The 27413-nt window shown below is 43.8% G+C and overlaps 3 protein-coding genes and 1 long non-coding RNA gene across 9 annotated transcripts in view; 2 read left to right on the top strand and 2 right to left on the bottom strand.

Moving 5' to 3' along the window:
- Nucleotides 1-1860, bottom strand: part of RNF13 (ring finger protein 13) — a 44480-nt gene extending 42620 nt beyond the window's left edge. The window contains exon 1 of one of the 2 annotated variants that reach the window (XM_064457780.1): nt 1737-1860. The gene's annotated coding sequence lies outside the window, so the exon portion shown is untranslated. Of the gene's footprint in view, nt 1-1328; nt 1349-1736 lie in introns of those variants that run through there. The other variant, XM_064457781.1, reaches the window with a different exon arrangement.
- Nucleotides 1861-5019: 3159 nt separating this feature from the next.
- COMMD2 (COMM domain containing 2) lies at nt 5020-14526 on the top strand. 5 transcript variants are annotated; one of them, XM_064457774.1, is made up of 6 exons: nt 5020-5216; nt 8801-8906; nt 10122-10202; nt 10717-10799; nt 12136-12309; nt 12828-14526. In XM_064457774.1, exons 2-6 carry the CDS (start codon nt 8819-8821, stop codon nt 13023-13025), a joined length of 624 nt encoding a protein of 207 aa, XP_064313844.1. In that variant the 5' UTR covers nt 5020-5216; nt 8801-8818; the 3' UTR covers nt 13026-14526. The 5 variants fall into 5 exon arrangements, with proteins under 5 accessions (XP_064313844.1, XP_064313845.1, XP_064313847.1 ...); XM_064457775.1 differs by having other exon boundaries at nt 5021-5216; nt 10125-10202; XM_064457777.1 differs by lacking the exons at nt 5020-5216; nt 8801-8906 and adding an exon at nt 9812-9957 and having other exon boundaries at nt 10125-10202.
- A 2382-nt stretch (nt 14527-16908) lies between these two features.
- On the bottom strand, nt 16909-25912 carry LOC135314389 (uncharacterized). Its single transcript, XR_010373889.1, has 3 exons — nt 25751-25912; nt 22849-23005; nt 16909-22265 (listed from the first exon to the last, which is right to left on the bottom strand). It is a non-coding gene; the product is annotated as an uncharacterized LOC135314389 (long non-coding RNA).
- Nucleotides 25161-27413, top strand: part of WWTR1 (WW domain containing transcription regulator 1) — an 82306-nt gene continuing 80053 nt past the window's right edge. Inside the window, exon 1 of the mRNA XM_064457773.1 lies at nt 25161-25689. Within this exon, the coding sequence (XP_064313843.1) occupies nt 25298-25689 (392 nt within the window). The 5' untranslated portion in view covers nt 25161-25297. The remainder of the gene's footprint in view (nt 25690-27413) is intronic.

Below are 27413 nucleotides of genomic sequence, written 5' to 3'. Positions count from 1 at the left end.
TCACAAAACTAAGCCTGAGGAGCTACATCCCTTTGTCACAGGACTGAAGAGGATCACCAGGTCAGAACTGAGGAGGCAGAAATGTGGGGTGTGCTGTATCACAGCATCTCTACAAGCAGCAAGACAACCATGAAGTAAATACGCTAACTTGGAATACATCAGACAAGGTATTGCCCATGAAGATAAGGCAGCAGTAGTATTGGTGTATGTACAACATAAAATACATTCATGATTATACTTTCAAAGGAAGAGGAAAGCAAAATGACCCTTCTCAGTAGAAGACAAGGATGGCTAAATAAGCTCAATACAAGAACTGACAATGCACGATAGATACAGCTATCTGCAGTACTGGACACTAAGAACACCTTCCCTACCTCCTAATCCATTAACAGTATTGTTTCTGTTCGTAATAAGGGGTTATGAAACCCTCAGTGTTTTTAACACCAATACACTGACTCCCGGACCAGAGAAGGTAACCTGAGTGGAAAACACTCTTTTGGATACAGTCCTGCATCATGTCAAAAATACCAGTTTCATACTTACCAACATGAACAAGTCTTGGGGGCACATTTAAGATGTCATGAATTACATGGCTTAAGACACAAATAATAGTATTCAGAGCTTTTGGCAACTATGCACAAACCAAGCTCCACAAAGTACCTGCAAATACCAATTTTTTTGAAGTTTGTACCTCAATCAACTCAAAACTTATTTCACAGCAGAAGGGAGCACAAAGCAATTCCTTGTCCCCATAGTTATTCTCATGCTTCAACTCCCTCAAGAAAACAGCTCTTTCCCTTCTATTTGGTGAAAAGAACTAACTCGCACATTTGTATTAAACAAACTTAAATCCTATTTTAGTGCCAAACAGGATTACAACACTTGTAGCAATCACAAGAGTCATGTGAACATACAGACATTTTGTCCTGCCACAAGCTCAGTATCAACATTCTAAATATTCTGGGAGATTATGGAATTTTGCAAAGTGCAGCCCAAGCTGAGAATGAACATAAATTACACACGTAACATCAATAATTTTCACACATATCTCTCAAAGCCCCAATGTCTCTGGCTTTTTACGTTTTGATGTCATCTTATCATTACTCACCCCAATCTCCACCTAAGATCTATCCACAGAACTGAAAGCTAATGCACGCAAGGGAAGTTCAGTGTTCAGATCTGACGGGCCGTGGGAACTACTCCTCCCGACCTGTTTTCATCTTTTTACTAGCACTTTGGTCATCAGACTGCCAGGCTCCACATTACTCGTTACCTGCCAAGCCTAACCAGTACCTCAGCGCACAGACAGCCCGAGAGGAGTCACACACCAGGCAGAGCTGTGAAATGCCAGAACAAGGGTTTAGCTTTCATCGGCCCAGGAGCGACGCGGGTAGAGTGCTTTAGCGTCCTTCCCTCCCTCCTCTCCCGCCGCGGCAGATCTCCGCTCAGGCTGCCGTGACAGCCCGCGGGAACGGGAAGCGCCAGGGCCGGCGGCCGCCGGGCACAGGGCGGCAGGCCCGGCCGTGGCTCCGCCTGGGCCGCGCGGAGGGGCGGCCCCGCCTCGCCTCGCCGCTCCAAGGGTGGAGGCAAATAAACGCTGCGCAATGGAGCCGCGGGCCCAGTAACTCCTTAACGGCCGCGACGCCAGAACGCCCGGCAGCAGGGGAGAGGCCTGAGGGGACCCGGCAGCTGCGCCCCCCGCCCCGGCAGCACGCGGCGGCGGTGGCGGCGCTCACCTGCGGGCCCGGCTCAGGGCCCGGCGCCGGTAGCCGAGGGCCGCGCCTAGGCCGACTCCATGGCGGCTTCCCTCCGCTCGGCGCCCAGGCCCGGAAGTCCCGCCCCTCCGCCGCGCGGCAAGAGGCGTCAGCCCGGGGCAGGCCATTGCTTGGCCGGGCTGCCAGTCAGTCTCCGGTGCGTGAGGTGGGCGGGCTCCGGAGGGGCGGGGCCCGGGGAGGCGGGGTCGAGGCGCCCTCAGGGCCAAGGGGGCGGTGGGTTTGGGGTTCCCCCAGCGCCGTGGGGTTGGGGTTCTCTCAGTACCTGAGGTCGGTGGGAGCGCGGCTCGGCCCAGGCTTGTCCCCGCCTCCGAACCCCCAGCAGCTGCCGGGCCGCCCCTGCCCCGGCTGCACCTGGGTGCGGAGCCCGCCGCCTCCTGTGGGCGCTCGGGGCGCGGCCGGCTGGGCAGTCGGTGCTGCCGAGGGAGCACGCGGAAGGCGAGCAGGCTGCAGAGCAGTACATCGACTTCTAGCGGTGGGAGGGGGACGAGGGGGTTTTTTTCCACCCTCGCTAACTTTAACCCAACTCTGTGTTTAAAAAAGCCGAAAACTAGAAAAAAAGACTTGAGAAATGTGAGATAAGCACAAAAAGAAAACGGTGGGGAAGGAAGGAAGGTAGCAAGGTGGGGGTTGGTCACTTCTCCCAAGAAACGAGCAATAGGGCAAGAGGAAATGGCCTCAGGTTGTGCCAGGGGAGGTTTAGGTTGGATATTAGGACAGATTTCTTCACCGAAAGGGTTGTCAAGCACTGGACCAGGCTGTCCAGGGTTGAGTCACAACCCTGGACTTGTAGATGTGGTGCTTGGGGACATAGTTTAGCAGTGGGCTTGGCAGTGCTAGGTTAATGGTTGGACTTGATGATCCTAGAGATCTTTTCTAACCTAAATGATTCTATGACAATTAACGTACTTGCTACTTTATGCCAGTTACCACTTTTGCGTCTTTCAGGGGTTGACAGTGTCTTATTCTTAGGAGAATAGTGAATGAAGGTCCTTTTCATTCCAATGAAAATGTGGCACCCATCTACATGAAGTGCCGGAAGGAGGATCTAGGGAACTACAGGCCTGTCAGTCTGACCTCGGTACCAGGGAAGGTTATGGAGTGGCTCATCTTGAGTGCACTCACCAGGCAAGTGCAGGACAACCAGGGGATCAGGCCCAGCCAGCATGGCTTCATGAAAGGCAGGTCCTGCCTGACCAACCTGATCTCATCCTATGACAGGGTGACCCGCCTAGTGCATGAGGGAAAGGCTGTGGATGTTGTCTACCTGGACTTTAGTAAAGCTTTTCACACTCTCCCACAGCATCCTCCTAGAGAAGCTGGAGGCCCATGGCTTAGACATGTCTACTCTTCACTGGGTGGAGAACTGTCTGGATGGCAGAGCCCAGAGAGTTGTGGTGAACGGAGCTAAATCCAGTTGGTGGCTGGTCACAAGCGGTGTTCCCCAGGGCTCAGTACTGGGGCCAGTTCTGTTTAATATCTTTATTAATTATCTGGATGAGGGGATCGAGTGCATCATCAGTAAGTTTGCAGATGACACCAAATTGAGCAGGAGTGTTGATCTGTTTTGAGGGTAGGAGGGCTCTGCACAGGGCCTTGGATAGGCTGGCTGCATAGGCCAAGGTCGATTATATGAGGTTCAACAAGGCCAAGTGCTGGGTCCTGCATTTTGGTCAAAACAACCCCATGCAACGCTACAGCCTTGGGGAAGAGTGGCTGGAGAGCTGCCTGGAGGAAAAAGACTTGGGAATGTTGGCTGACAGCCGGCTGAACACGAGCCAGCAGTGTGCCCAGGTGGCCAAGAAGGCCAACAGCATCCTGGCTTGTATCAGGAATAGTGTGGCCAGCAGGAGCAGGGCAGGGATGGTGCCCCTGTGCTCGGCACTGGAGAGGCCACACCTCGAATGCTGTGTTCAGTTTTGGGCCCCTCAGTACAAGAAGGACATTGAGGTGCTGGAGTGTTTTCAAAGAAGGGCAACAAAGTTGGTGAAGGGTCTGGAGAACAAGTCTTACGGGAGCGGCTGAGGGAGCTGGGGATGTTGAGCCTGGAGAAGAGGAGGCTGAGGGGAGACCTTATTGCTCTCTACAGCTACCTGAAAGGAGGGTGTAGTGAGGTGGGTGTTGGTCTCTTCTCTCAAGTCAGTAGTGATAGAATGAGAGGAAGTGGCCTCAAGTTGCACCAGGTGAGGTTTAGATTGCATATTAGAAAAAATTTCTTTACTGAAAGAGTTGTCTGGCGCTGGAACAGGCTGCCCAGAGAGGTGGTGGAGTCACCATCCCTGGAGGTGTTAAAAAAATGTGTAGACATGGCACTTTGGGACATAGTTCAGGAGGCCTGGGGGCGTGGGTTGATGGTTGGACTTGATGATCTTAGAGGTCTTTTCTAACCTTAATGATTTTATGATTCTATCATTCCTTCAACATGTGGTATGCTTTGCTTTAACAAAATAATATTTATGGGAAAAAAATCATTCAGCCTTCCTCCAAAGTTGACTTCTATGCATATTTATGTCTTCCTTTAATTAACCTTTTTCTTCATGATTACAATAACATTTTCTCTGGGGAAGATACAGGATGTTCTATCCACATAGAAAGGATATGTAGACTAGAATTATGACTGCCTGACCACCCACTCAGAAACAGTATGAAAAGTTCATCTCAATAATGGGAGATAATATCTGGATTTTTTTTCCTAGTTTTGTTGTAAGGTTATATGCAGCACTGCTAGAATGCCTGGATCTCTCTAACAGCTATGTCCCGTATTTCAAGGCCAGCTGGGGAGCTAACGACCTTCACAAATTAGTGGAGATAGCCTTTGCATTTTTTTCCTGGAATGTTAGTGTGTTCCACAACTTTGTCACATTTTCTGAACTCATGCTTGTGGGGGATGAATTTGCAAGTAACTTAGCACTGTTTGACACATCCTTGAACTGAAGCAATGTGGCAGTAAAAAACAGAGACAGGAACGTGGGAAATGCCAAGAAGAATTTAAGTAAGCAAAAACAAATGAAGTAGCGCAAATAGAACAGCCTATCAGAATGTAGCATAAGGCGAGTGCTTAGAGCTAGCTGACGGATAACAGAAATTGTGCGCGTGATCGCGTGAGCAATGTGTTGAAAAGATATATAAGCAGTGAAAATCTGACAATAAAGGTCTTCCGCAGAACATCTGTCAGGAGTCGGTGACATTCATCCCTGCACATGCTTGGGCTATTTTTAAAAGGTCATATCTAACACGGGGTGTTTATGTGCTCAAAGAGTATGTCTCTTTTCTGCCTGGCATGCCATAGGATTCCTGAGCAGACTGGCTGACTGCTAAGGAGAGAGTTTCACAAAGATCGATCCCACCAGTTTTGTGGCAATGGAGAACATCACAGTTTTGCAGCTGGATTGTACGTGTCTACTTTTAAGCAAGTCCTTCTACAGATTCACACATTCCAGTTAGGTAGGCAATATCTTCATATTACCTGTTGGTTCATTTTACGTTTCCAGTCTTTGACTTTTCTTAATTCTTTTTCCTTGCCGTGTATACTGTGTATTTCTCTGCACTGTCCTACTGATGCTCTTACAGCACGAAGGAAACCAGCTGCCATTCTGAGCCAATTATCAAGATTCCTAGAGTAGTTAACTTATTGTATGCATGGATATTCAGGGGTTTTTTTTCCTCCTTTCTCATGTATGTTACCTCTTCATCTTATTTCCCTTTTACCTTCTCCCATAATTTTTGTATTTGCTTTTCAAGCATAAGATTTGTATTCCTTTTTCTCACTTAACAAACTTATTTTCTAAACACCTTTATTTAAAGATTTCACAGTCTGTTACTGTAACGTGTTCTTTAAATACGCACACGTTTCTTCAGGGCAAACCAAAGGTTTTCTGATTTCTGGCTTAAATAAATTATCCAAACATAATGGAGATATGTTTGTATGAAACAGACTAAAAGTATAAGATAAGCTGTATCATTTAGGATTCACTTCTGTATTCTTTTCTGGGGAAAAAAAAAGTCCACCAAGGTTTTTCATTATATAATGTATATGTTCTTTAGAAACATACGCAAGTAAAACCTGTATCTTTCTCAAAATTCCATTTAGCTAACACATTGACTCTTGCGAGGCTAATCGGTCAGTTAGCCTCCTGACAGGAGACAGTGCATATCTGTAATTCTACCAGGGTATGTGTATGTGTTATGAATTTCTAGGGCTGAAGGACGTATTATCCTAAACAGCAAAGCCAAACTGTTGGCCAAGAGAAGAGTAGAGAGAATTACTCTATTTTCTTGGAGTCACTTGATCTTAAATATGAGTAGAAGATGGCAGCTTCCTGCAAAATACTTGCAATCCACCAAACTTTTATATTTGTAGAGAGATTCCTTACATATCTTAGTAAAAAAATATAATAATGTAGATCCTAATGGACATAATCTTTACCCTATTCCCATTGAAGGATTGGTCTTCGTAAAAACTTATTTTGATAGTTTGTCAACGGATTAGAGATCCCGCCCACTTTCAAACACTAGCGGCAGTCTTCCAAAGTTGTTTGCATTTGATTGTGGCTGCAAAATGAGAGGCAAAGTTGAAACCTTTCTGAGCAGAATTCCTAGCAAGTATATTCTGTGAACCTCCGTTTTATTTATGGTAGCTTTAAAGGGAGTATCTTCTCCCAGAACATCTAACTTTACTTGCCACTGAACTGGCGACAGCAGGAAAATGTGTGATTTATTATATGCTTTCAAAACACAATTCCCTGGTTTTCTTTCAAAATACAAAAATTCATGAGTCTTACTGTAACTCAGAGATGATCTGTCAGCATAAAGTATCCTTCAGAGCAGAAATCACAAACTAAATGGACAGTAAAATGTGATGCATCAATAACTGCAAGGAACAGTAATCACAAGCAAAACAGACCATGTTAACAAAGGTGCTAAGAATACATTTTATTCTTACTAAGAATGGAGTTACATTACACAATGTTTCTCTTTTGCAAATTGTAATAGATTCTATGGCAGGGGTTAAGTGCAGTTTGGAAAATAGGAGAGGATGTCTTGAAATCAGAATTTCCAATGCAGTGAGAGTACTGCTGTCCATATTATACTTAACATTAGCTGAGCCACCCAGGCCTGTCTGCACTCTTAAACTTTCTATTTTAGTCCTAGAAATGGTCTAACTGGAGTAGCATGGAGGATAATATTAATTTATTCTGCAGTATACGTAAGTTTCTCCTTGCTTTGGTATTCCCATCCATAACTGGGGATCATATTTTTTCTTACTTCAGAGTTACAATATTTTAAGATCTTTTGTGCTCCTCAGATGAAAAGTGTTATGATGACAGAATATAATCTTTGATGTGCCAGCGCTGGAAAAAGAGAGGAACTATTGGCAGGACACTGAAAATTGCTAAGGTAAATCGAATCCTCAGCTGAGCAGACAGAGGTCCTCAGCAGGGGTTAAAACTGACAAAGGACAGAAGGAATTAAAATGAATGACTGAAATCTGGAAGATTTGGGTGAGGTATCAGCAACCGAGAGGACAGTTAGTATCTGAACTGGGTTTTTTTTGTTGTTAGTTTGGGTTTGTTTTGGTTGTTTTTTTTTTTTTTTTTTTGTCTCTTTGAGTCAGCTTCTGGTTATATCAATCAGAAACTGGTTTAATCCAAAATAAAGACTCTTTAATTATTGTTTAGCAGTACCAGTGAATAGGCTGTCTGGAGTGGAGTAGAGGGTAGATGTAGGTTAACTACTAGGAGGAAATTCTTCCCTGTGAGGGTGGTAAGGCGCCGGAACAGGTTGCCTAGAGTAGTTGTGGATGCTTCATCCCTGGATGTGTTCAGGGCCATGTTGGATGGGGCTTTGAGCAGCCTGGTCTAGTGGAAGGTGTCCCTGCCCATGGCAGGGTTTGCAACTAGGTGTTAACGTCCCTTCCAACCCAAACCATTCTACACGTCTATGAGTAATACTTTCCCAAGTTCAGGTAGACATACCAAGTAGAGAATACGAAAAAAGTACTTTGTAGCTTGGAAAAAATACGGCAGGACTGTCTGTGGAATGCACAGGTGAGATACGTAGAAGGACTTTGCAAATAAAATTATTTGGATGAGTTGATTAGGAACTTTGCTACTTCCGGTGTGAACATCTGCTGGAAGGTCATGCTTGAAATCCAAAGACTAGAAACAAAAGTCTGTAATCCTAATATAGCACCAAAAGTTGTTTTAATTTATGAGGATGGCTAAGAAATTACGTTGCCTCCACGCTGATTCACAATTGTTACCTCTACTTTCTCCTTTATGATTTTAAGAAGTAATGCGAAGCTATCCTCTAGAAGATCCCAAAAACAAGTGTGTAGGGGAATAGACAGGGATCGGCGACCGGAAGATCACGGGACGTGATGGAAAGATAGACTCCTCCCCATAGGAGTGGCAGGAACAGGAAGCGCAAGAGCTATGTAAGCGTGTGACGCAGCTAAATAAACGGACATTTTGTGTCCATCATATTGATGTCTGTGCATCACTGTCCCCAGGGCGGGCAGAGCCCTGTGTCCCAGAGATATGCGGCCCAAGATAAGTTCTCCCGTAGAAGCGTACAGCTACACAAGTGCTTAAGTATTACATTTAATATCTCAGTCTCTGATACCTGTGCTTGTAATATTGGACATACTCCTGGAAAGCACTGGAACTAAGTAAGAAAAAGATGAGGAATGAATCCATAATATATTTTCATATCTTTTTGTAGTAGAAGGTCGTGGTCCTGAGATCTGTTGACCATCATTACCCAGAGCACATAACAGGATGGGTGAATGTTTAAAACAGGGTGGGGTGGAGGGGGAATGGAAATAATGGACAAACTTACCAAAACTAGATTATTAGCCTCTCACAAGAAACTCACAGTGTTGAGGCTACTATCCTGGCGAGTGAGAACCCCCACCCCACTAGCCTTGCAGGAACTTGTACTGTACCTTTTTCCCAGCCATAAAATTGCAAAAATTTCCTGTAGTTATAATTATGGTAATTTATATACTGGAATATATCTGTTGACAGGCATAATACTTCACCTAGATGTGTGGGATAGCTGGAAAGAGTTCTTGCCTGCCTGTCTTGTGGAAAAACACAGCGTTATCTCAGGAAAATCCAGTGCTTCAGTCTGGTAATAAACCGCAATAAAATATTTTTCCACTCACATTTTCCAAACGCTATTCTGTTCTAAAACAAACCCTTTGTTTGTTGGCGAGCCTTTCTGTTTAACAAAATGAACTCTCTCCTAAAAGAGGAAATAAAGATTTATGAGCAGGTTATGCATTGTTTTAGTAATTTAGAACCTTGTTGGTTTTTTCTGTTTGCTTTTTTTAGCTTTATTTAACATGGTAGGGATACATGTTTTTAGAAAGTCATTTTAGGCACGTGGGAATAGCAATGCCAGCTCTATGTAATTTCAGCCCACAAACGCACCTGTGTACCACCCGTAGGACATGGCGGTGTCACCAGAGGATCATCTTTTTCCTTTCAGTTTGGGCAATAAAGCACAGCACCCCTCCGCACGATCTCAGTGTTAAAATATGTGCAGGCCATACGTGCAAAGTGGGTTTGAATTGCATATATAAGGTAGAGTAACAGCATTATTAGGAAGCAAAGGGCACATAAAATTATAATCTATTCCATCGTTTTAGCACAGGCCTGTGAAACAAGAATGATTTAACTGCATTAACAAATACTTTGGGGGGGACACCAGGTTATCCTGGCTACTGGGGTGCACAGCGGGCAGGGACCGTCTCTCCCGCAGTCTCCCAGACTAGTTCTGTATTCGTTTCCCTTAGAACACGGGTTTCTCGCACCGCCGAGCGCCAGAGCCGCGCCTACCCGGGGCTGCCCTTTCAGCCCGGGCCCGGGCCCAGCACGCTGCACAGCGGCTGCTGCGAAGGCCCTCTGCCGGCAGCGGAGGGGCCCCCGCCGAGCCGGGGTCGGCTGGCTCGGTGCTGCTCCCCTCCCGGCCTGCCAGCGCCGCCGGCGGCAGCCGCCCGCCGGGCCCCGCGCAGGCGCCGCGCCGCGCCCCGTCCCGCCGGGCGGGGACCGCCCCTTCCTGGGCGGGCGGCCTGGCTCCGGGGGACGGAGCGGGGCCGGGTGGCGGGGCGGGATGCTGCTGGTGCTGTCGGAGGAGCAGAAGGCGCACCTGGGCTGCCTGCCGGGGCTGGGCGAGGCAGGTCCGGCAGCGCCCGCGGCCCTGCGCCGGGCCCGTCCTGGCGGCGGCGGGGGGAGCAGCCCGGCGGGCGGGGGGCCGCGGCGGGGCGGGCCGGGGCGGCGGAGCGCTGGGCGGGCGGGCGCGGTTGTCCGGCGCCTGCAGCCGAGTCGCCTCCTCTCGTTTCAGCAGCCGTCGGCGAGCTGGGGCGGCTGGCGGTGGAGCTGCTGCGGCGGGGCGCGGCGCCGCGGGCCTGCGAGGCGGCCGCCAGTAAGAGCCGGGGGTCGGGCGGGGGCTCCCGCGGCGGCGGTCCCTGTCGCCCGTGGGGGGCGGCGGGTCCTGCGGCGCGGGGCTGCCGGGGGAGCGGGCTGAGGGCACGGAGCGGCGGGGAGCCCGGCTGGTAGCGGGGCGCTGCCGTGCCCGGGGGGGCGGCGGCGGGCTGTGCGCCCTGCCTGCGGCGCCTGCCTTCCGGGGCAAGATCTGCAAGCTGCGCGTTCCCGTAGCGCTCTGTCCACGGGTCAGTGCGGGAGCCTGTAGTTTTCTCTGTATCGTGCTATAAGAAATAGGTTTGGGGTTTTTTGTTTTGTTGGTTTGCTTTGGGTGCGGGGGGGTGGTGGTGGTGTCTAACTTGCTCTTTGATGCCCCTACGTTATTATTTGAACCCTCTATTCTTCCTTTTCTATACATATTTTGCAAGTTAGCTTTGCATGAATTTGCAGTTTTGTGTATTGTTGCTGTGGCAGTTTAATAAGGAAGTAAAAGGTACTTTGTGCTTTCTTTAAAGGAAAACTTAACATTGGTGCGGACACTGTTCAGCATGGGGTAGAAGGATTGACCTACCTTCTTACTGAAAGCTCCAAGCTTATGGTAAGGATACCTTTGTGAAATGAATCCAGGGATGCACTCAAGTGATGTCTTTTAAACACTTACAGCTCTGAAAATACCACTGAATGAAGAAAAGAGAGTTCAAAATTCTGATGACATGTGTTCTTTTAATTAAAAAGTGTCTCTTCTGCTGTTCTCTTATTGAAACATTGTGTCTTCGTGGATGACTCTGGAATTCAGTGCCTGAAGCTAAAATTTACAATATTTTAATAGCGTATAGCAAGAACATGTGGTAAATTAGTCCATAGAGAAGCATACTTCAGGATTAAGCTCTGTCTAAATAACAAAACTTGAGTGAAGATTTTTTTGTTGTTGTTGTTGAGCTACTGTGTGGGATGTGTGCTGTACTAACCCTCTGTTAAGTATTCCTTATGTTTGTCTGATACGGTAGGTTTGAGAGCTTTCTCAGCTCCTGACCTGAGAAGTTTGGGTGGGTGTAAGAAGATATTAAAAGAATAATAGTTGGATAATTACTGTTTCCATTGGAAAGACTATTTACTACTGACACAGTAGAGTATTTGAACAATGAAGACATGGAGAAGGGATACAGAGACAAGTAATTACAGATTGAACTCAGGCAGGTTTTGCTCTGAAGAGATGGTGGGGAAGGGATTGAAACATTGCAGAATCTTCCCTTGAAGTAAGGTGACTTGACTGACAGGTAAATTACAGTGTATTATGGTAGAATAGTTGAACACAGAAGGTGTTTATGGTAGGAATGTGTTGTAAAGGTATGACATTTTCAGTTTAATAAATAACTGTTTCCATGAGGATGAACCAAGCTTCTCCAGGTCAGCACAAAGGCATGAACCTGTGGGAATCACTTTCTTGGGACTACTCTGAGTTACTGTAACGTGAGCCTTAAAGTTGTACCTGGTGCCTGCTTACATGTGCAGGCACTCAGATAATTTCAGAATATTTATAATTTGAGTATCAATATTATGTTAAGATACTGTTGATAAATTGATGATCAAAATACATACTTCCTCATGACAGCTCAGATGCTTTCTTTGGGTTGCGTTTTGTTCTCTGATTCGAAGGCTTAATGTGAGGATGTTGAATGTTTTTATTTTTTAAAAAACTGATCTAAAACTGCTCCTGAAGCTCATGCAAATCACCAGTAATACATCAACACATGTAAATCACTTAAAACCTGGATGATTTGTTTTGTCCTATCTGTAGAATTGCCCTGACACATTCCTGCAGGAAAATAACTGCACCGTGCCCTATGTAATGTGTACTTACAGTTTTACTTGATTCTCAACAAATAATGATTATTACAACAGTTCTGTATTAAAGCTTAAATTGTTATTTCTAGATTTCTGAGATAGATTTCCAAGATTCCATTCATGTTCTCGGATTCTCAGATGAATTGAACAAATTATTGCTCCAGTTGTACCTCGATAACAGGAAAGAGATCAGAAGCATTCTCAGTGAGCTGGCACCAAAGCTTCCCAGCTATCACAGTCTCGAATGGAGACTGGATGTGCAGGTAACTTCTATTATGTTTTCAATGTTCTGTATTTTACTTTACATTTTTTTAACATCATAAACAACCACAAAACAATTAATTTATATTATTTCCAAGTAACTGAGGCAGCAGTTTTTCATGTATTTAAAACTGACATAATTTTGTTACTGCACCAAAGGTAGCTGGTTATGAGATAAACAGCATATTTAATGATGCAAAGTAATTGCTGCTTTATGAAAATTGAATTCATAGCTCCATTGGTGTTTTAAAAATATTAGTATATACTAAATATATTTGGTCTTAATTATCACCTAATTTTCAGAAATACTATGAAAGCATTGCTTAAAGTGGATTAGTATTGCCTAATGATAAAATGAAACAATAGATTGTGTATATCTTTAATGTGGATAAAAAGGATTTTTAAACAGTCCTCCAAGTAGGTCCTGCAAACCTGTTGTAAATTGTAAATATGAGCGTTGATAATCATCCTTTTCTTGTTTGTTTCTCTATTCCTGTTTCATCTAAACTCCCTCGTGCAGCTTGCAAGCAGAAGTTTGAGACAACAGATTAAGCCTGCTGTGACTCTAAAGCTACATCTTAATCAGGATGAAGATCAGATTGCCCAAGTGTTGCAAACCGACCCTTCTACCCTCCTCCACCTCATTCAGCAACTGGAGCAAGCGTTGGGGGAAATGAAAACAAACCATTGCAGGAGAATAGTGCGCAACATGAAATAGTATCGATGCGTGGCTGTTTTCATACTAAGCGGCTTGTGAAACAACTAAAAACAATGTTCACAAATACATTTTGAGGAGAAATAAACATCTGGATCAGATGAAATGCTTTCCTGTGCCAGGATCTTGAGCCAGTAATTATAGGCTGAATGTCTATAGGTGCTAACTTTACACACCTGCTTGATATGAGATAGGTAATTTTTTTTGCTTTACTTGCAAATGTAGAATTCAGCATGCTATGCTGAGAATTTCTTCAGCTCTAAATTAGTATAGTTCTACTTGAAGAGCTTTCCTACATAAAGTAGAGCTGTCTCAATATTATATGAAGCTGCATGTTTATTTTTACATTTATCAAGCAGTTTATTTTCCCCTTGGTTTTGCTTCTGTTTTGCAATTTAAAAAAACCCCACAACTTATACTGGTGGGAATGATGCTTTACAGGAATGTTTCTTCCTTCTAGGCTCATGCATGTGTAAGAGTACATGTGGGGCTGCTGCCCTCTTCCTCCAGAGGATTCAGTCAGCTCGGAGGCTGGGTGTTACACTGCTTTTCTACCCCTCCTGTACAATAAAAGTATAATCAAGCTAAAGCTTCCATTTTAACAAAGTTACCCCTACTGGGCAGTCTCATGGTTTCTGCAGGTAGCAGTTACCATAGAAAACCCAGTGGCCTAAACATGAGTTAGCATACTGGGTATTTCTATATGTAAAGGTGATTTGAAAAATTACAAAAGTAAAACTATGGTCCAGGAGGCAGATTAAGTAGTGTTAACTTCTGCTAAATCTGATCTTCCTGTTATGATGACTGTGGTGTGATTGTGCTGGGATGAAAAAACCCCAATTTTTGTTCCCCTATTTGGATGGTGTGCTGATAAAGGAAAGACAAGCTAAGTATTGCAACATAAATTATGCTTTTCCATTTTTAAGAAAAATGCATAACAAAGGTTATGTCAAAAGTCACGTTTCAGTTGTACTGTAATGCAATATTTTGTAGCTTTTGTGACTAAGGTTAGTTTGACCCATTAATGTTTTAACTGTCACTAGTGAGGGGGCATCATAAAGTCCTTGAAGTATATTGGAGAGGACAATTATGGAAGAGAACCTTTACATACAGATTCTAGCAATAACTGTATATTTACTGTCATAGCAACACCATAAATTTCTGTATTAATTGGCTTCCTGCATTCAGAAATGCATGGTTTTCTTATTGTTTTGATTTTTAAAAAAAACCTTTGAGAGGTACTATTTCAAATGAAACCTGCATGGCAGAAGTGCTGTAATCAGTAACGCTACCACTTAAAGTCAGTTTTCTAGAATACGGAGTTGCTTATTCTCTAATTGCTTTATATAGTGTGGCGATGGTGCGAACAAACTTCATTTCCTCTCCCATATATGAATCAGCAATGTGTTTCATTTACCATCCATCTGTGGTGACTTTTTTCATAGAATCATAGAATTTTCTTCACATGTAGTATGTGGTAATTAAATGTGAACAAATGTTACTACTTGGGATTTCTGATTAGTATTTTTTTGGTTATGTAGTTGGCCTACACTTTCAGGTGAAATACAAGAACAGCCTATATGTAGGCCAGTGTTTTCTCTTTGTTCCATCTCACTAGAGCCATAGTCTAGGACTCTGGGCAGCAAGATAGAAGTTTTAGATACATGTCTTAGAAGCTTTTTGTGTCTCATCTCACTACTGCCCTATGAATCTGAACACATTTACCTTTCTGACTCTTAAACGTTTAAAGAAAAGAAAATTAGCTGCCGTAGAGCTAGTTGGCGTCACGGTAAATGGTGGCAGTTGACATGTGCGTCATGTCCGGAAGCATGTCCTAAACAGAAGGGGTGGGCTTCCCTCAGTGATCATGAGTAAATGGACAGTTCAAAGTAGATTTTGTGAATACAGAATGTCATTAGAAAGCTGCATATTCCCTTTTTCAAAGCTTATTACAATAGTCTAGAAGAAAAAATGTGACACTGGATGGCCTTGTTTCCTCTAACAAACTGCATGAATTGAGGATGGTCAAGGTTAAACCTGGAAACTGGGTGAAATTCAGGGAAACTCAAACTCTGGCAGAGATCCATAAACAGACTCAAGAAGAGTAAGGAGGAAGATCCTTTACACCAAGCATGTTGCTTTTGCATTGTACCTTTCAGTTAGTTCTCGGGATAAGTACTGAGCCTGGAAAAGCAGCTTCTCAGCAGCTAGGGATTTTAGCTTAATTATTAGAAAGGTACATTTGCCTTTATGCAAGGTTGGAATGGGTCTTTCTACAGCTCTGCAACTTCCCCCTTTCTCTGTCTTCATAGCACACAGGGCAGCTACCAAGGGCTTTGCAGCTGCCACGGCACAAGTACTGATGTGCAGACAGCAGAGTTATATCTAAAACATGATTAGTGCAAATGCACATCAAATGACGATTACTGCTGCTGATGTAATCATACTGATTTGAGTTACCAATGTGGGAGTAACAGTATTGCTGTGTTGTAGGGCAGATGAAGATGGAGTGTGAAAAAGTGTCTACTTCAGTAACCCACAGATAGTGGTAAAATAAGAATTCACTCATGGATCTGGATTTTTCTGTTGTAACATAAACTCTATCCAAAATCAAAGCGGACATGTAAAGCTATATAACTTGTTTCCTCTCATGACTTTGCATCACTTTATACCCTTGAACAAGACACGGAGAGTACAAAGCATTATTCACAAGCTATTGAAAAGAAAAAGGTAATACTGCTACTTCTAACCCATTTAATTTTTAATAGGCTTTTTAAAATTTGCTCTGGTATCTAGCCACTAAAAGCAAAGTTTAATTTGAGGCCATTTCTCTACTGTTTTTTTCCTTCAAATCTAGAAGAACTGATTGTTGATTTTATAACAAAAAAAAGTGACTTTCAACTTACCCCTTAAAAAGTCAAGGAACAGATTTGTAGGCAGCACAGCATTTTAATCATGAAGCAATTTACAAACACCAATTAAGTTCTGAATAATCCGTGAGGAAGTTGTGAGTGTATTACTATTTCATCTTTAGAAATCAATATATTAAGTATGGAACATAATCTGTTACCCTCAGTGTAGAACTTTTGTATGTTTTGGTTTACTGCAAATTTAACTTTTGCGGAACTGCCCTTCCTGTGTATGGCAAGTAGCTTTTGGTTTTAGGAAGCAAGCAACTTGTGAATGGCTCCCTGGAACCTTTTTGATAGACCACTAAATTCAGGCAAACCTTATGCCAGTGCAGAGTCCAAGTGCATAGAACTACTAAAAATCCAACTAGTTTAAGTATAAACTAGATTATTTTCTTAAAAGCAGAGTTAGGCGCAGCCCTTAGCTATACACTTCTCAACAGATTCGTATCCCAGTTTCTTTTTTCCTGGTCTAAACAGCAGAGGGCAGAAGGTTTGTTTTTTATAATCTAAAAAGGAGATGTTTCGCTATACATTTTCAGTGTTTGTCTTCCGATAAGAATTGTTCAGAGCCCCAAGTCTTAGCTTGGAATGTATTTCACCTTATATTTTCCGAAGTCGTGATCAATTTAAAACTGAAAACAATAAAACTTCCAGTTTTCAACCACTAAAACATTTTCTTGAATCTGCTAATTAATTTGCTAAGTCGCTTAGCAATGAACGTAACCCAATTCTTAAAACGCGGGATGACGTAATTTGTTTGGTGTTGTAAAATGTTTATATTCTTCTAAGCATTGAGTAAACTCAAGCAGCCATGCTTTTCTTCCTCCTGTTTGTTTTTTTTTTACTTTTGAATGAACTCTATATGATCACTTTGTCCATCTGTTAAGTTTCTGATCCAAGTTTTAATCAATTCCCCATCTCTGAAACATATTTAGACAATTTATTTTCTTGTACTTTTATTTTCTTTTCTTTATTTTCTTGTACTTTTGCTTGTCCCTGCCACATTTCCTTGCAAGCTTTTAATGTACTACACTAAATACTTTTTCACCCTTTAATGGGCTAATTAGTTGTTCCTTGAATTATATGGGGAAACATGTTTTCATTTAAACAGCTATGGAATTAGTTTATATATATACATATATAAATACAATCAGTATCTGAACCTTGGATTAGGCCTACAATTCTCATTTAACACAAAACCCACTGAACTAAGATTTTGTCTTAACATTATATTTTGAATTTAACGTTAAAGGTATTAGACCTGTTTTAAATTTAGTGCTGTTCATGGAACATGTCCACATATAGACTCAAAGGTATGAATGGTGATTTTGTTTCAGTTCCAGTTTTTATAAGAATGCCTGTTTCCTATACTGTGACTGTAATATTAACAATGGATGGTGTGTAGGAAAGGAAGTCTAAGATTAGGAATAACCTGGCAAAATTCCATGAGTAAAGCTCCACTGTTTCTCTCTTATCTAAATACAGGGAAGGAAGTCTCCTGTCACTCTATGCTCGGCTTTGTGATCAGGGTCAGGTATATTACAGCACAATCTATTTTTTTAAATACCCTTTCTGATTTTGTTTTCAAGATAAGTATAGATTGTGGCAGTTTGATTAATGCAGTTGTATCTTGAAATCTGAAGTTTCACTCACCCATCAGATTATTTGTATCAATAGAAAACACTATTCTTTCACTTTGGGTTCTGGGTTTTGATTTATTTGACATGTGGCGGGTTTTAAACATGACCAGAAGTTCTACTGAAGACGGAGTAGTGAGCAGACTGCTTTTACAGGCATAAAAGTGCAGTTTTTACTGTGATTGTGTAAGAGAATTCTAGAATACATTTTAGGAATTACCATGATCATCAGCTTTGTGACTTGCTTATTCTAGACTCTTCATGAAAATTTACTCTAAATACCTAAGAACAAGCAATCCTTCAGTCTATCTATCAAATTAATGAAGTTTCTAAGAGGAACCCCACTCTAGTGGCATCCTGATTGTCCCAAACTGTAGATAATATTCAGGCTAAGATACAAGCCACAGTGAACAAATATGCTGCAAAAAGACATTTTTTCCCCATCATTAAATATCTAACAACCTTCTACTGATGTTATTCTTTTCCTTTCCCTATCTCTTGCTCTGTCAGAGCGTTATTTTTTGGCAAAAGGAAAACTTGAGTAAACAGATTAAAACTGAACTTCACTTCATGGAATCTATCTTACTCCATAGCGTGCTTGTGTGTGTGAACGTTCACAGTCGTATTCCTAGTGTTCCTAACAGATACTTAAAATATCAGAACTGCAGAAGTCAGGAAGCTTCTCTACCAGGCCTTCTAAGCATTCTGTATTTATAGATCTACCATAAGATAATGGAAAAATTTCTGTCCTGTTAGGTTTGTCTTTAGCAGAAGCCCTATATAAGCCCTAATTTTAGAGAAATCCCGCAGCTGGTACTTGCACTATTATGGAGAAAAAACCCGTTATAAACATTTTTGTTCTGAATTTCAGCAATTGGCTAATGATTTGACATGGGTGGCCTTTTAAATCACCATTGTTTGTGCTTTTCTACATCCAAATGTAACTTCTAATTTCCGGATCTAACAATTCACAAGTTTCCCAAATACTTCTCAGTTCCTGCCGGGGACTGCAGTTTTGCGTTTTGCTGATGGACAGTCTGAAGTGGAAAGTGCTGAACCTGCGGCAGCCATCTCAGCCTGCAGTGTTGATGAAGCGGGTCTCCTTAAGTTGGCTAACTTTGCATGAACCCAGACCTTGCAGTGTTCAGATGTTCCTTGCTGCCAACTGAGCCCTCTTGGACAGCAGCATCCAGGTAGCAGATGGCTGCAAGCAGTCTGAGGGGTTAAAGTGACTGGAACTGTGCCAAATATATCTAAGATAAGACATGCAGTGCTTTGAGTTCAAGCCCCACTAAAGCTAACTTGGGGTCTTTTGAGAAACTTTGTCGCATAAAAAAGGTGAGACTTCGTCATTTGTCTTGATTTTGTAATTATTAGAGGTTGTGGCACTTAAAAAAAATTAATATTTTCTTCAGTGATCTTTGCTTCTTCATGTGATCTGAATATTGAGGGTATTTCCTCCTAACCATGGCTAATTTAGGGATGTGTTGTGAAATCCCGTGTCACGAAGAAGTCTAGCATACAGTTTCATAGTAGATGCAATCAAGAATTCACAAGAAAGCAAGATACATACCTTTTATAAATCAGTCAACAAACATCCTGAAAAGGATGCATGCATTTTGAGTACTTCTGGGTAGGTTGTTTTTACCATACAAAGTTTTCTTTTTCATCCTTTTTGAGTAAGTTCTATAATCACACCTTTCAGTATTTTAATACCTTTCTGCACAAGGTCCAATATTTCAGATCTTCCTCATGAAAATTGTAAAACCAAAAGAAGAAGGAAAGCTTTCCACTCTTCCCAGGTATCGACATTAGAAAAAAAATGTGCAGTTTCATCTCTGTCAGACTACATCTTCACTTTGTGGTTTCTCAGCTAATGGATGGAGATGTTTGCCTCTTTCTGTCCACCTAAACAATAAAGGCTCTCACTGGTCTGCGTATGAGCACACACTCCGGGGGTTTTCCCTGTCCAGCTAAACAAAAAGGGACATGGCAGAGAAGCACTTCTTTTACTTGGCTAGCTGGTTTTGCTGCCACCTATGTGCTCAATGGCAGGACCACTTCTTAAATTATTGGGGTTAGACAGGTCAACTTTAACACTTCTAGAACAAAAATTTGCCTCTTATCCCTGCTCATTCTCCCACAAAGGTTAAAAGTTAGTATCAAGGATGACTCTCTAGGCAAAAAGAAAACAGATGATGAAAACCGGGAATACTGATCATGAATGTGACTTGACTCTCTAGGAGAAATAGAGGATCTTGCAATTCAGAAATCTGCAGAACAAGTCATGTAGACCTGTAGAGAGGGGAAAATGTGAAATATACAGCGCTAAGCAACAAGTACAACCAACAGCATGTGTTCAAGATGTGTTAAGAAATATATGACACTGCCTTTTTGTTTATTTTTATCTATACATACACTTATTAGGTGATAATTGGCATGTTTTACACTAACAACAGTAGCAGGATGTCAGAATAATTAGGCTCTGTTTCAAACTGCCCTGCTGAGTGTGAGCAAATCATACACCCTCTGTATTGGACACAGGAAATTCAAACTGGAAGACTCTCCCAAAATATCAAATCTGACTGTAATGAAACTATTACTTTTGTTTCCTGGCAAAATCTACATAAGAAAACCCTCTCCATGTACATGCAGTTTTTATTAACAAAAAAGAAAATGGTACCTAACTCTACCTTTCTGCCAGTTAAATTAGTTATGCTAGAAAAAGTACTCTTCATGCTGATATGAATCTCAGCACTGTTCTATGCTACCCTACTGCTAAAGTTTGCAGAGGTATTCCAGAATATTTTTATCTCTGTAGCTACTCCTGTGTATTTCAGTCTTGTTAGATGGGTAATTATTCTGGTATTGTCAGCAGTGTTCATGCAGGGAGCCAGACTGACATAACCATTCCAGAACAACTCTTGCCAATAAGATCCTACTGTATTAAGAAACTTCTTTTCCTCTTTTTGCAATTCTGCACTTTTATTCTGAAGCACCAGAGCAGATCAGGTCCCAGTTTATTTTATATGACTATTTTAGGACTTATTCATCCCGCAGAACTTGGCCAAAAATCATCTTCCAAATCTGTCTCGAGTAACTGAAAGCCTCAAAGACTAGCTGTTTTTCTGTCCTTTAAACACTACCAGCACAAATATGAATTTGTTTCCTAATTAATTTATGTGCAACATCAGCTATATTAGGAAACCTCATTTTCATCAGCAGCTTAAGCTACCTGAGACAAACTGATTGTGGTGTGCCTATGTATTTTGTTCCACTTGCTTCCTGGGAGGGGGCATGCTAACCTCAGGAAAGAAGTTGAAACAAGCAGCTGTAGTGGAGTCACTTCTGACATGGCTTCAGCTGTTTGCAAACCAGATACTACAGCTAGACACTACTAGACACTACTTTTCCCAAATCACTGTTGCAAACTATGTAAGTGTAATCCGACTTTGTGTTGATGTGGATGAGCAGTGTGGGTATGTCCCGTTCCACTGGCTTTGCCATAAGGAGGATAACCTCTGAGACACAAACATTGGTGCAATTTTTTTGGTTAGCAATGCTGTTTCTGAAATGAACATCTGAGCAGTCATCTACCAATGATGTTCACATAGCTTTCTTGCCAGTAAAATTACATCAACTTCTAAAACAATGTGAACTAAGCTGACAGGAGTTCTTTTTTTTTTTTTTTTTGCTAGCAGACTGTGTCCACATTAGAGGTTTTGCTGGCCTGGAGATGTTGGCTGGGGAGGTATGCTGACATAGCTATTTCAGTGAAAGTTGAAATATACACCAGGTCCTTGTATTAAATAAACCACATCACAGCTGGCTACACAGGATATTCTTTGTGTGCAATCTGAGGTGCCAACCAAAGTCTAAAAGCGGTTAGCTACCTGAGGAACAAATAGCTGTGAAATGCAAGCAGATGAAAAACGGAATCTTAAGCATTGACCCCTTTGTTAAAAAACACAATATATTTACTGAAGTATATCTTTCCAGAAGTAGACTTTTGAAGATTAGATTAATATAGAAAAATTAGCAAGAGCATAATATACAAAAAAGTCTATTAAACAATACCCAATTGCCAGAAGTGCACAAAAACCCTATTAATTTGCATGACAAACTATGTTTTTTAAAGTGTGAATGTGTGTCTGATGCACATGTATACCTTTGTATAGTAAATTTTCACATGACATGTTTTCTGTTCCATTGTATTCTTTGTTTTCCATTATTCATTTTGGAGGAACAGAAGCCTTCTTTTCTTTTTACATATGGCTCTTCTTCACCGAAGGATATGGAAGCAAGTATATGTAGTTAATGACCACTTAAAGTCTCTTTGCATAGTGCATACCCAAACAGAAGGCAGGAACTGTTTGAGGTCTTCCTGGTCTGCACTGTGTAATTGTTATTCAGCTAGCCAGAAAGCAAGAGATTTTTCCAGGGAATCTTGAAAGTTTTATTTTATAATTGCCATCCCACGTATGTCTTCACCTATGCAGGCTTTCTCAGAAAAATGTTAATGTACGTAGGGCTTTGATACAAAGCAGCGATGGATCTAGATTAAAAATGACAAGATGTAGTATTGTTTCTTTAAGCCATTAGATGCTCATTATCTAAGGGTACATTTGCAAGTGCCCTTATTTCTTCTGATCCATTTGGTTGGCTTTCTGCTGAAGTATAGATTGAATTTGCTGCTAGAAAAGGTACAATAAATAGGGTATACTCAAAGTACTGTGCTTTTATAAATCCTTCAGTTGAACACAAAATTCTGTACTATTTAAAAACACTTAAACAGCACATGAAATTGTGATTAAATAATGCTATTGTCTTGTTTTTCATAATGCATGATCTTGCAATTAGAAGAAAGAAGTAAAGATTAAGGAGGCTTTCTATATCACATTTGTGGTACGGTTCTTTTATCGCTTAATCCAATCCCATTGTGATGGAAGCGTCATTGTCTTCCATGGACATGAACATATTGAATCATTTTCTATAAAAGCTGGTGGTCATATGCTATTTTTGTGTCCAAAGAAGGAAGTTACTGTTTTCTAAACAAAGAATAACAACAACAATAATATAATACACTCTCATAGTTTTAATCACTTTCATATTAGTGGAGAAAGATGCTTTAGCCTGCACCAAGGGGTACAATAGTAGCTATTGTTAGTTAGCTATACTGAGTATATCACTCTATAACAAGTGCAGCTGAAATACTATCGTCTTGCTGAAGAAGACAGTTCTAGCTGTTTAGTTTAGAACAGATGTGCATATAGTTACCCATGAGATGCCACACTGTCTTACTGAAGTGGTCTAATTAATGTAGATGAGATGTCACCATGAATGAGATTATCAGAGCCTTGCCTTGAATAGGCATGTCACATGGAAAGGAATGTAGTAGGTAGCTGGGTGTGTCTTTACTCAAGGATACAGAGGCCTGGAGGAAGCAAAAAAGCCCTTGTAAAGTCTGTATGAAAAATCACTCATGTTCAGATGATTATCTGTACAATAGCCACAAGTGCACACACACACACAATCATCTAATATCCAGAGGTTTTTAACAAGGAAATTGCAGGGGGGGGGGGGAAAAAAGACATAATATCTGCATAACCCTGGAGCAGGTGCTGTAATTAGCACAGCTGTCTGAGCTAGTAAAAATGCTAGCAAGTGACCCAGTAAGGAAGCGGTAGAAGAATGGTACAAAAGATAGCATGGAAAATTCTTAGGGAAGGGAAGCATAAACAAGTCTCAGGAGTACTGGTTTCCTGACCAGAGATACGGCAGATGTGGCAAAAAAAACCAACAACCCAAACCAAAAAAACCCAAGGAGGAGATCTGCCTAGCCAATGGAAACATGAACAGGAAATGTAAGGAAAAACAAATGACTGGGAATATTTGCTGAAGCAAGGAAGTCAGGAAATGCACAAGCAGTATCTGTTCCACAGAGCTAGCTGATCCTAACCCAGGGTTCATGTAGAAGCTTAAACTGTGAATCTCAGAATCTACGTTACCAATATTAAATGTGACACTGATCAAGGGACAAAGATTGTTCAAGAGTCAGGTCGAAGTTCTAAGCTGGAGAAGCCAAATGAAGTTTAGAAGAGTTCATGCTTCCTAAGAAATAAGTAAGGGTAAGAAATAAGTACATTCAGAAAAAATTACTTGCCTAAGACTTTTCTAATGTAGATTCAGGCTACTGACAAGGATGCGTCCTATCGATCAGCATAGCCTGGAGCCTGTCCAAAATGTAGAAATAAAATTAAGAAACGCATTACTAAAATGATGCTTATTTGTATAGCCAATGTGGGATACCTGGATATGTGTAGTCATAAAACCATTGTATGCTTCCTATTGTAAAAACCAACATTGAAGCTGGAAAGTGAACAATATCATTCTTTATAGATACAGTTACTGAATTTAAGCAAAATCTGGGTCACATCACCATTCAAAAGTTGTTTCAAATGCACCAAAAAAAATGGGAATATAGAAGACAAGATTAAAAAAAAAAATGTATTATATTTACTTTACAGAAGGCCTCAGGAATGTGTTTTGACGGTGGTTCTGGCTTCTAGCATAGACTAAGTAGAGAACAAAGTGACTGTGAACAGGCAGTCAGGATAGATCCACAAAGTATCACAGCTGTATTTGAAATACCACCTATGGAGACTGAGTTGGAAAGATTTGATACAACTCTGCACTGAACTTGTAGCAGTCAGCAAAGGGCTAAACCGTGCCTAAAGTACAACGAAGTAGTTGTACCCCATGTCACCATGAACGCTTCTGTCCTTTTTCCCCGCCAGTATGTGGCCCCCCTTGCCATAGCATCACTAAATCGCAATATGAAACTCGTATGTGAGCTAATTTAAGCACCGTTTTGCTTCCAGAAATTAGCATCACCCGCGAACTTCCCGGATAATGGTTTTAAAGCAAAACAAAATTCGGAGGACAGAAATTCAGTTGCATCAGGAGAGGAAACGCTCCGGGTTTCCTCGAACTCGGAGCAACGCCTTTAACTGCGTTGCGTGACAGGAGGGTGCAGCCGCGGCGCCGGCTGCGGGCCCGGGGCGATGGCCGGGTCGGGCCGGGCCGGCTGCCCCCGCCGAGGGGCGGCACTGCTCGCTGCTGGGCTCCCGGGGCCCGCCGCGGGGCTCCGGGCCGGCAGGGAGCGGGGACGCCCCGCCCGGGGCCCGTGGCGCCGCCTTCCCCCGGCCTCCGCTAACTTGGTGCGGGACGGGGGCAGCGCGGGTAGGGACCCCGGCGGGCTCTGAGGGACAGACCCCCGCCACCCCCAGGGCCCCTCCGCCGCCCCCGTCTCACGACGACTCCACGCACCCAAACTTTCCGCGGCCGTTGCATAACTGCGGGCGGGGCGGGGGCAGGGGCCGGGCCCGGGCCGCCGGGGCGGGGGGACGGCCGGGCGGGAGGGGCTGGCACGGCCCTCGCCCCTCCGCTGCCCGGCGCGGCCCGGCCCGGGGGAGGGCGCCGCGCTGCCCGGGGGCTGACCCGCCCGCCCCTCCGCCGGCCGCCCGGGACACCGACAGCGCCGGCGGGGGCGCAGAGGCACTCCCCGCCCGCCCGCCCGCCCCGGCAGAGCGGCGCTGCTCCCGCAGAGCCGCCCGCCCGGCTCCGAAGGGCACGTCCTCGGCGGCGGCCTGCAGCGGGGCCGGCCCCGGCGACCGCCTGCCCCCGCGACGTCTGCCTGCCCGCCGTCGGGACCGACGCGGGGAAAATGAACCCCGCTCCCGCGCCCCCGCCGCCGGGGCAGCAGGTGATCCACGTCACGCAGGACCTGGACACGGAGCTGGAAGCGCTTTTCAACGCCGTCATGAACCCCAAGCCCAGCTCCTGGAGGAAGAAGATCCTGCCCGAGTCCTTCTTCAAGGAGCCCGACTCAGGCTCGCACTCGCGGCAGTCGAGCACGGACTCGGGCGGCCCCCCGCCGCGGCCCGCCGCCGCGCAGCACGTCCGCTCCCACTCCTCGCCCGCCTCGCTCGTGGGCTCGGCCGCGGCGCCGCAGCACGCGCACCTCCGCCAGCGCTCCTACGACGTGACGGACGAGCTGCCGCTGCCGCCCGGCTGGGAGATGGCGCTCACGCACACGGGACAGCGCTACTTCCTCAAGTGAGTGGGGTGGCCGCGGCCCTGGGGCTAGTGCGGGGTACCCGGGCCGGAGGGCGCTTACCGTGGTCCGGTGCGCACCGGGGGAGGGTTGTCGGCCAAGTTTGACGCCGACCGGGAGTGAACTACGTCGTGAGGCGGGGGGGGGGGGGGGGGGTAGGGCAGCGCCGTGAGGTGAGGGCAGCGGGAGTCGCCTGAGGGAGGGCAGCGCCGTGAGGCGGCGTGGGGCGCTCGGGGCGGGGGAAGCCGAGGCTTTCCAAGTCTGAGGTGGATGCGAAAGCCCCGTGGGGAAACTCCTTCCCGCTTGACGGGTAGGATGAAGACAAGCGAGGTGAAGCGACCCGCCGGGCGCCGGCTGGAGGGCAGCCTCCAGAGCCGGGGGCAGAAGCTCTGCCTGTAAACTGTCGGTTTTGTATTTCTTTTCCGCTTGGCCACACGTCCAAGATTCAGAAGCTAATTAAAAAAAAAAGTTTAATAGGAGCTGTTTCAGGGGGTTTTCCAGAATGTGGGAGCAGGACACCGCGTGTCCGTGACCTCTTGGAGGTAGGATGGGCTGTGGGTGGGGGAACTCCATACCCCGGGCTCTCAGGTCTCCCGACCAGGCTCTAACTGAAACCGCTGTGACCGTATTGTGGGTGGCTTTTCACAAACGGAATGCACTGCTGCAGTACAAGTGGTGTGTATTATATTTATAGCATCCGTATCTTTAGGGACACGGGAGGAGGCTTCCTTATTTTAGTGACAGGTTTTGAGACATGTGGTAACATAACTGCCTATCCCTTCTGGCCAGTAATTTTGGCCAGTGTTCTATGTATGATCTTTGGAATTTGATTCAAAGCAGTTTAATAGGCCTGAAAATATATAATAATCGTAATATGTGGTAAGGCAACAGTGCCTTATGTGGTAGATTCTGTATCTCTGCTCCAGATTCATTGTAAATTGAGTGGCACTGTATTAATCCGGTAAATATGTAGTGACAAAACGTTGATTAATGAAATAAAACATTTACCGATGAAGCATCTACCTAAGGATATTGAGGGAGTTAAACTGCCAGGGCTACAGGAGATCACTTACTCGTTTACTACAGCCTTGTCAGTCAGAAGAGTAGTATCTTGAGTTCATATTCAACTCTGTGTGTGTATTCAGCCATTATAAATGGCATATAGACAATGCATGAGGGGAAAGAGAAAGAATGTTTACTGTTTACAAAAATGAATAAATGCATAATTTATATGATTCTATAATGATTTCTTTGCCTTGTGGCTTTGGAATCTCCAAAGGATTACTCGAGAGCTCAGTCTTCAAATTACGCAGAGTTCAGATTTTTGCCTCTCGTCCTACTCTGAGTTACTAGCAAAGCACAAAAATATGTTTTCTTTCTGACATTCTGTATGTTACTTTGTATGGTTTAGAATACTGGGTGGACAAGTACCGGGGTCCAGACTTTGGAGTTTTTTATTGATCTGGTTTATCGCCTGAATGAGAAGACCTTGTTGCTCTGTGCTTTGCATGTATCTTTCTCAATAGAACAGGATGTAGAAGCAGCAGCTTACTGAAAGGAGCAGTGGAACAGATTCATTCTTAAATAAATAATTTATATAAATCCTTGTCAGGGCTTGGCCAGCAGGTGTTTTCTGATACCTCTGGCTAAAAATTACATAACGTAATCTTTGTCTGCTGTTTGGTTTTTGACTAATATCAAAATGAGCTCATGTGGTTTCATCTTC

Source organism: Phalacrocorax carbo, chromosome 7 (assembly GCF_963921805.1).
Source record: "Phalacrocorax carbo chromosome 7, bPhaCar2.1, whole genome shotgun sequence".
NCBI lineage: Eukaryota > Metazoa > Chordata > Aves > Suliformes > Phalacrocoracidae > Phalacrocorax > Phalacrocorax carbo.
The sequence above is the reverse complement of the archived record's forward strand: the minus strand, read 5'-3'. Positions and strand labels throughout refer to the sequence as shown.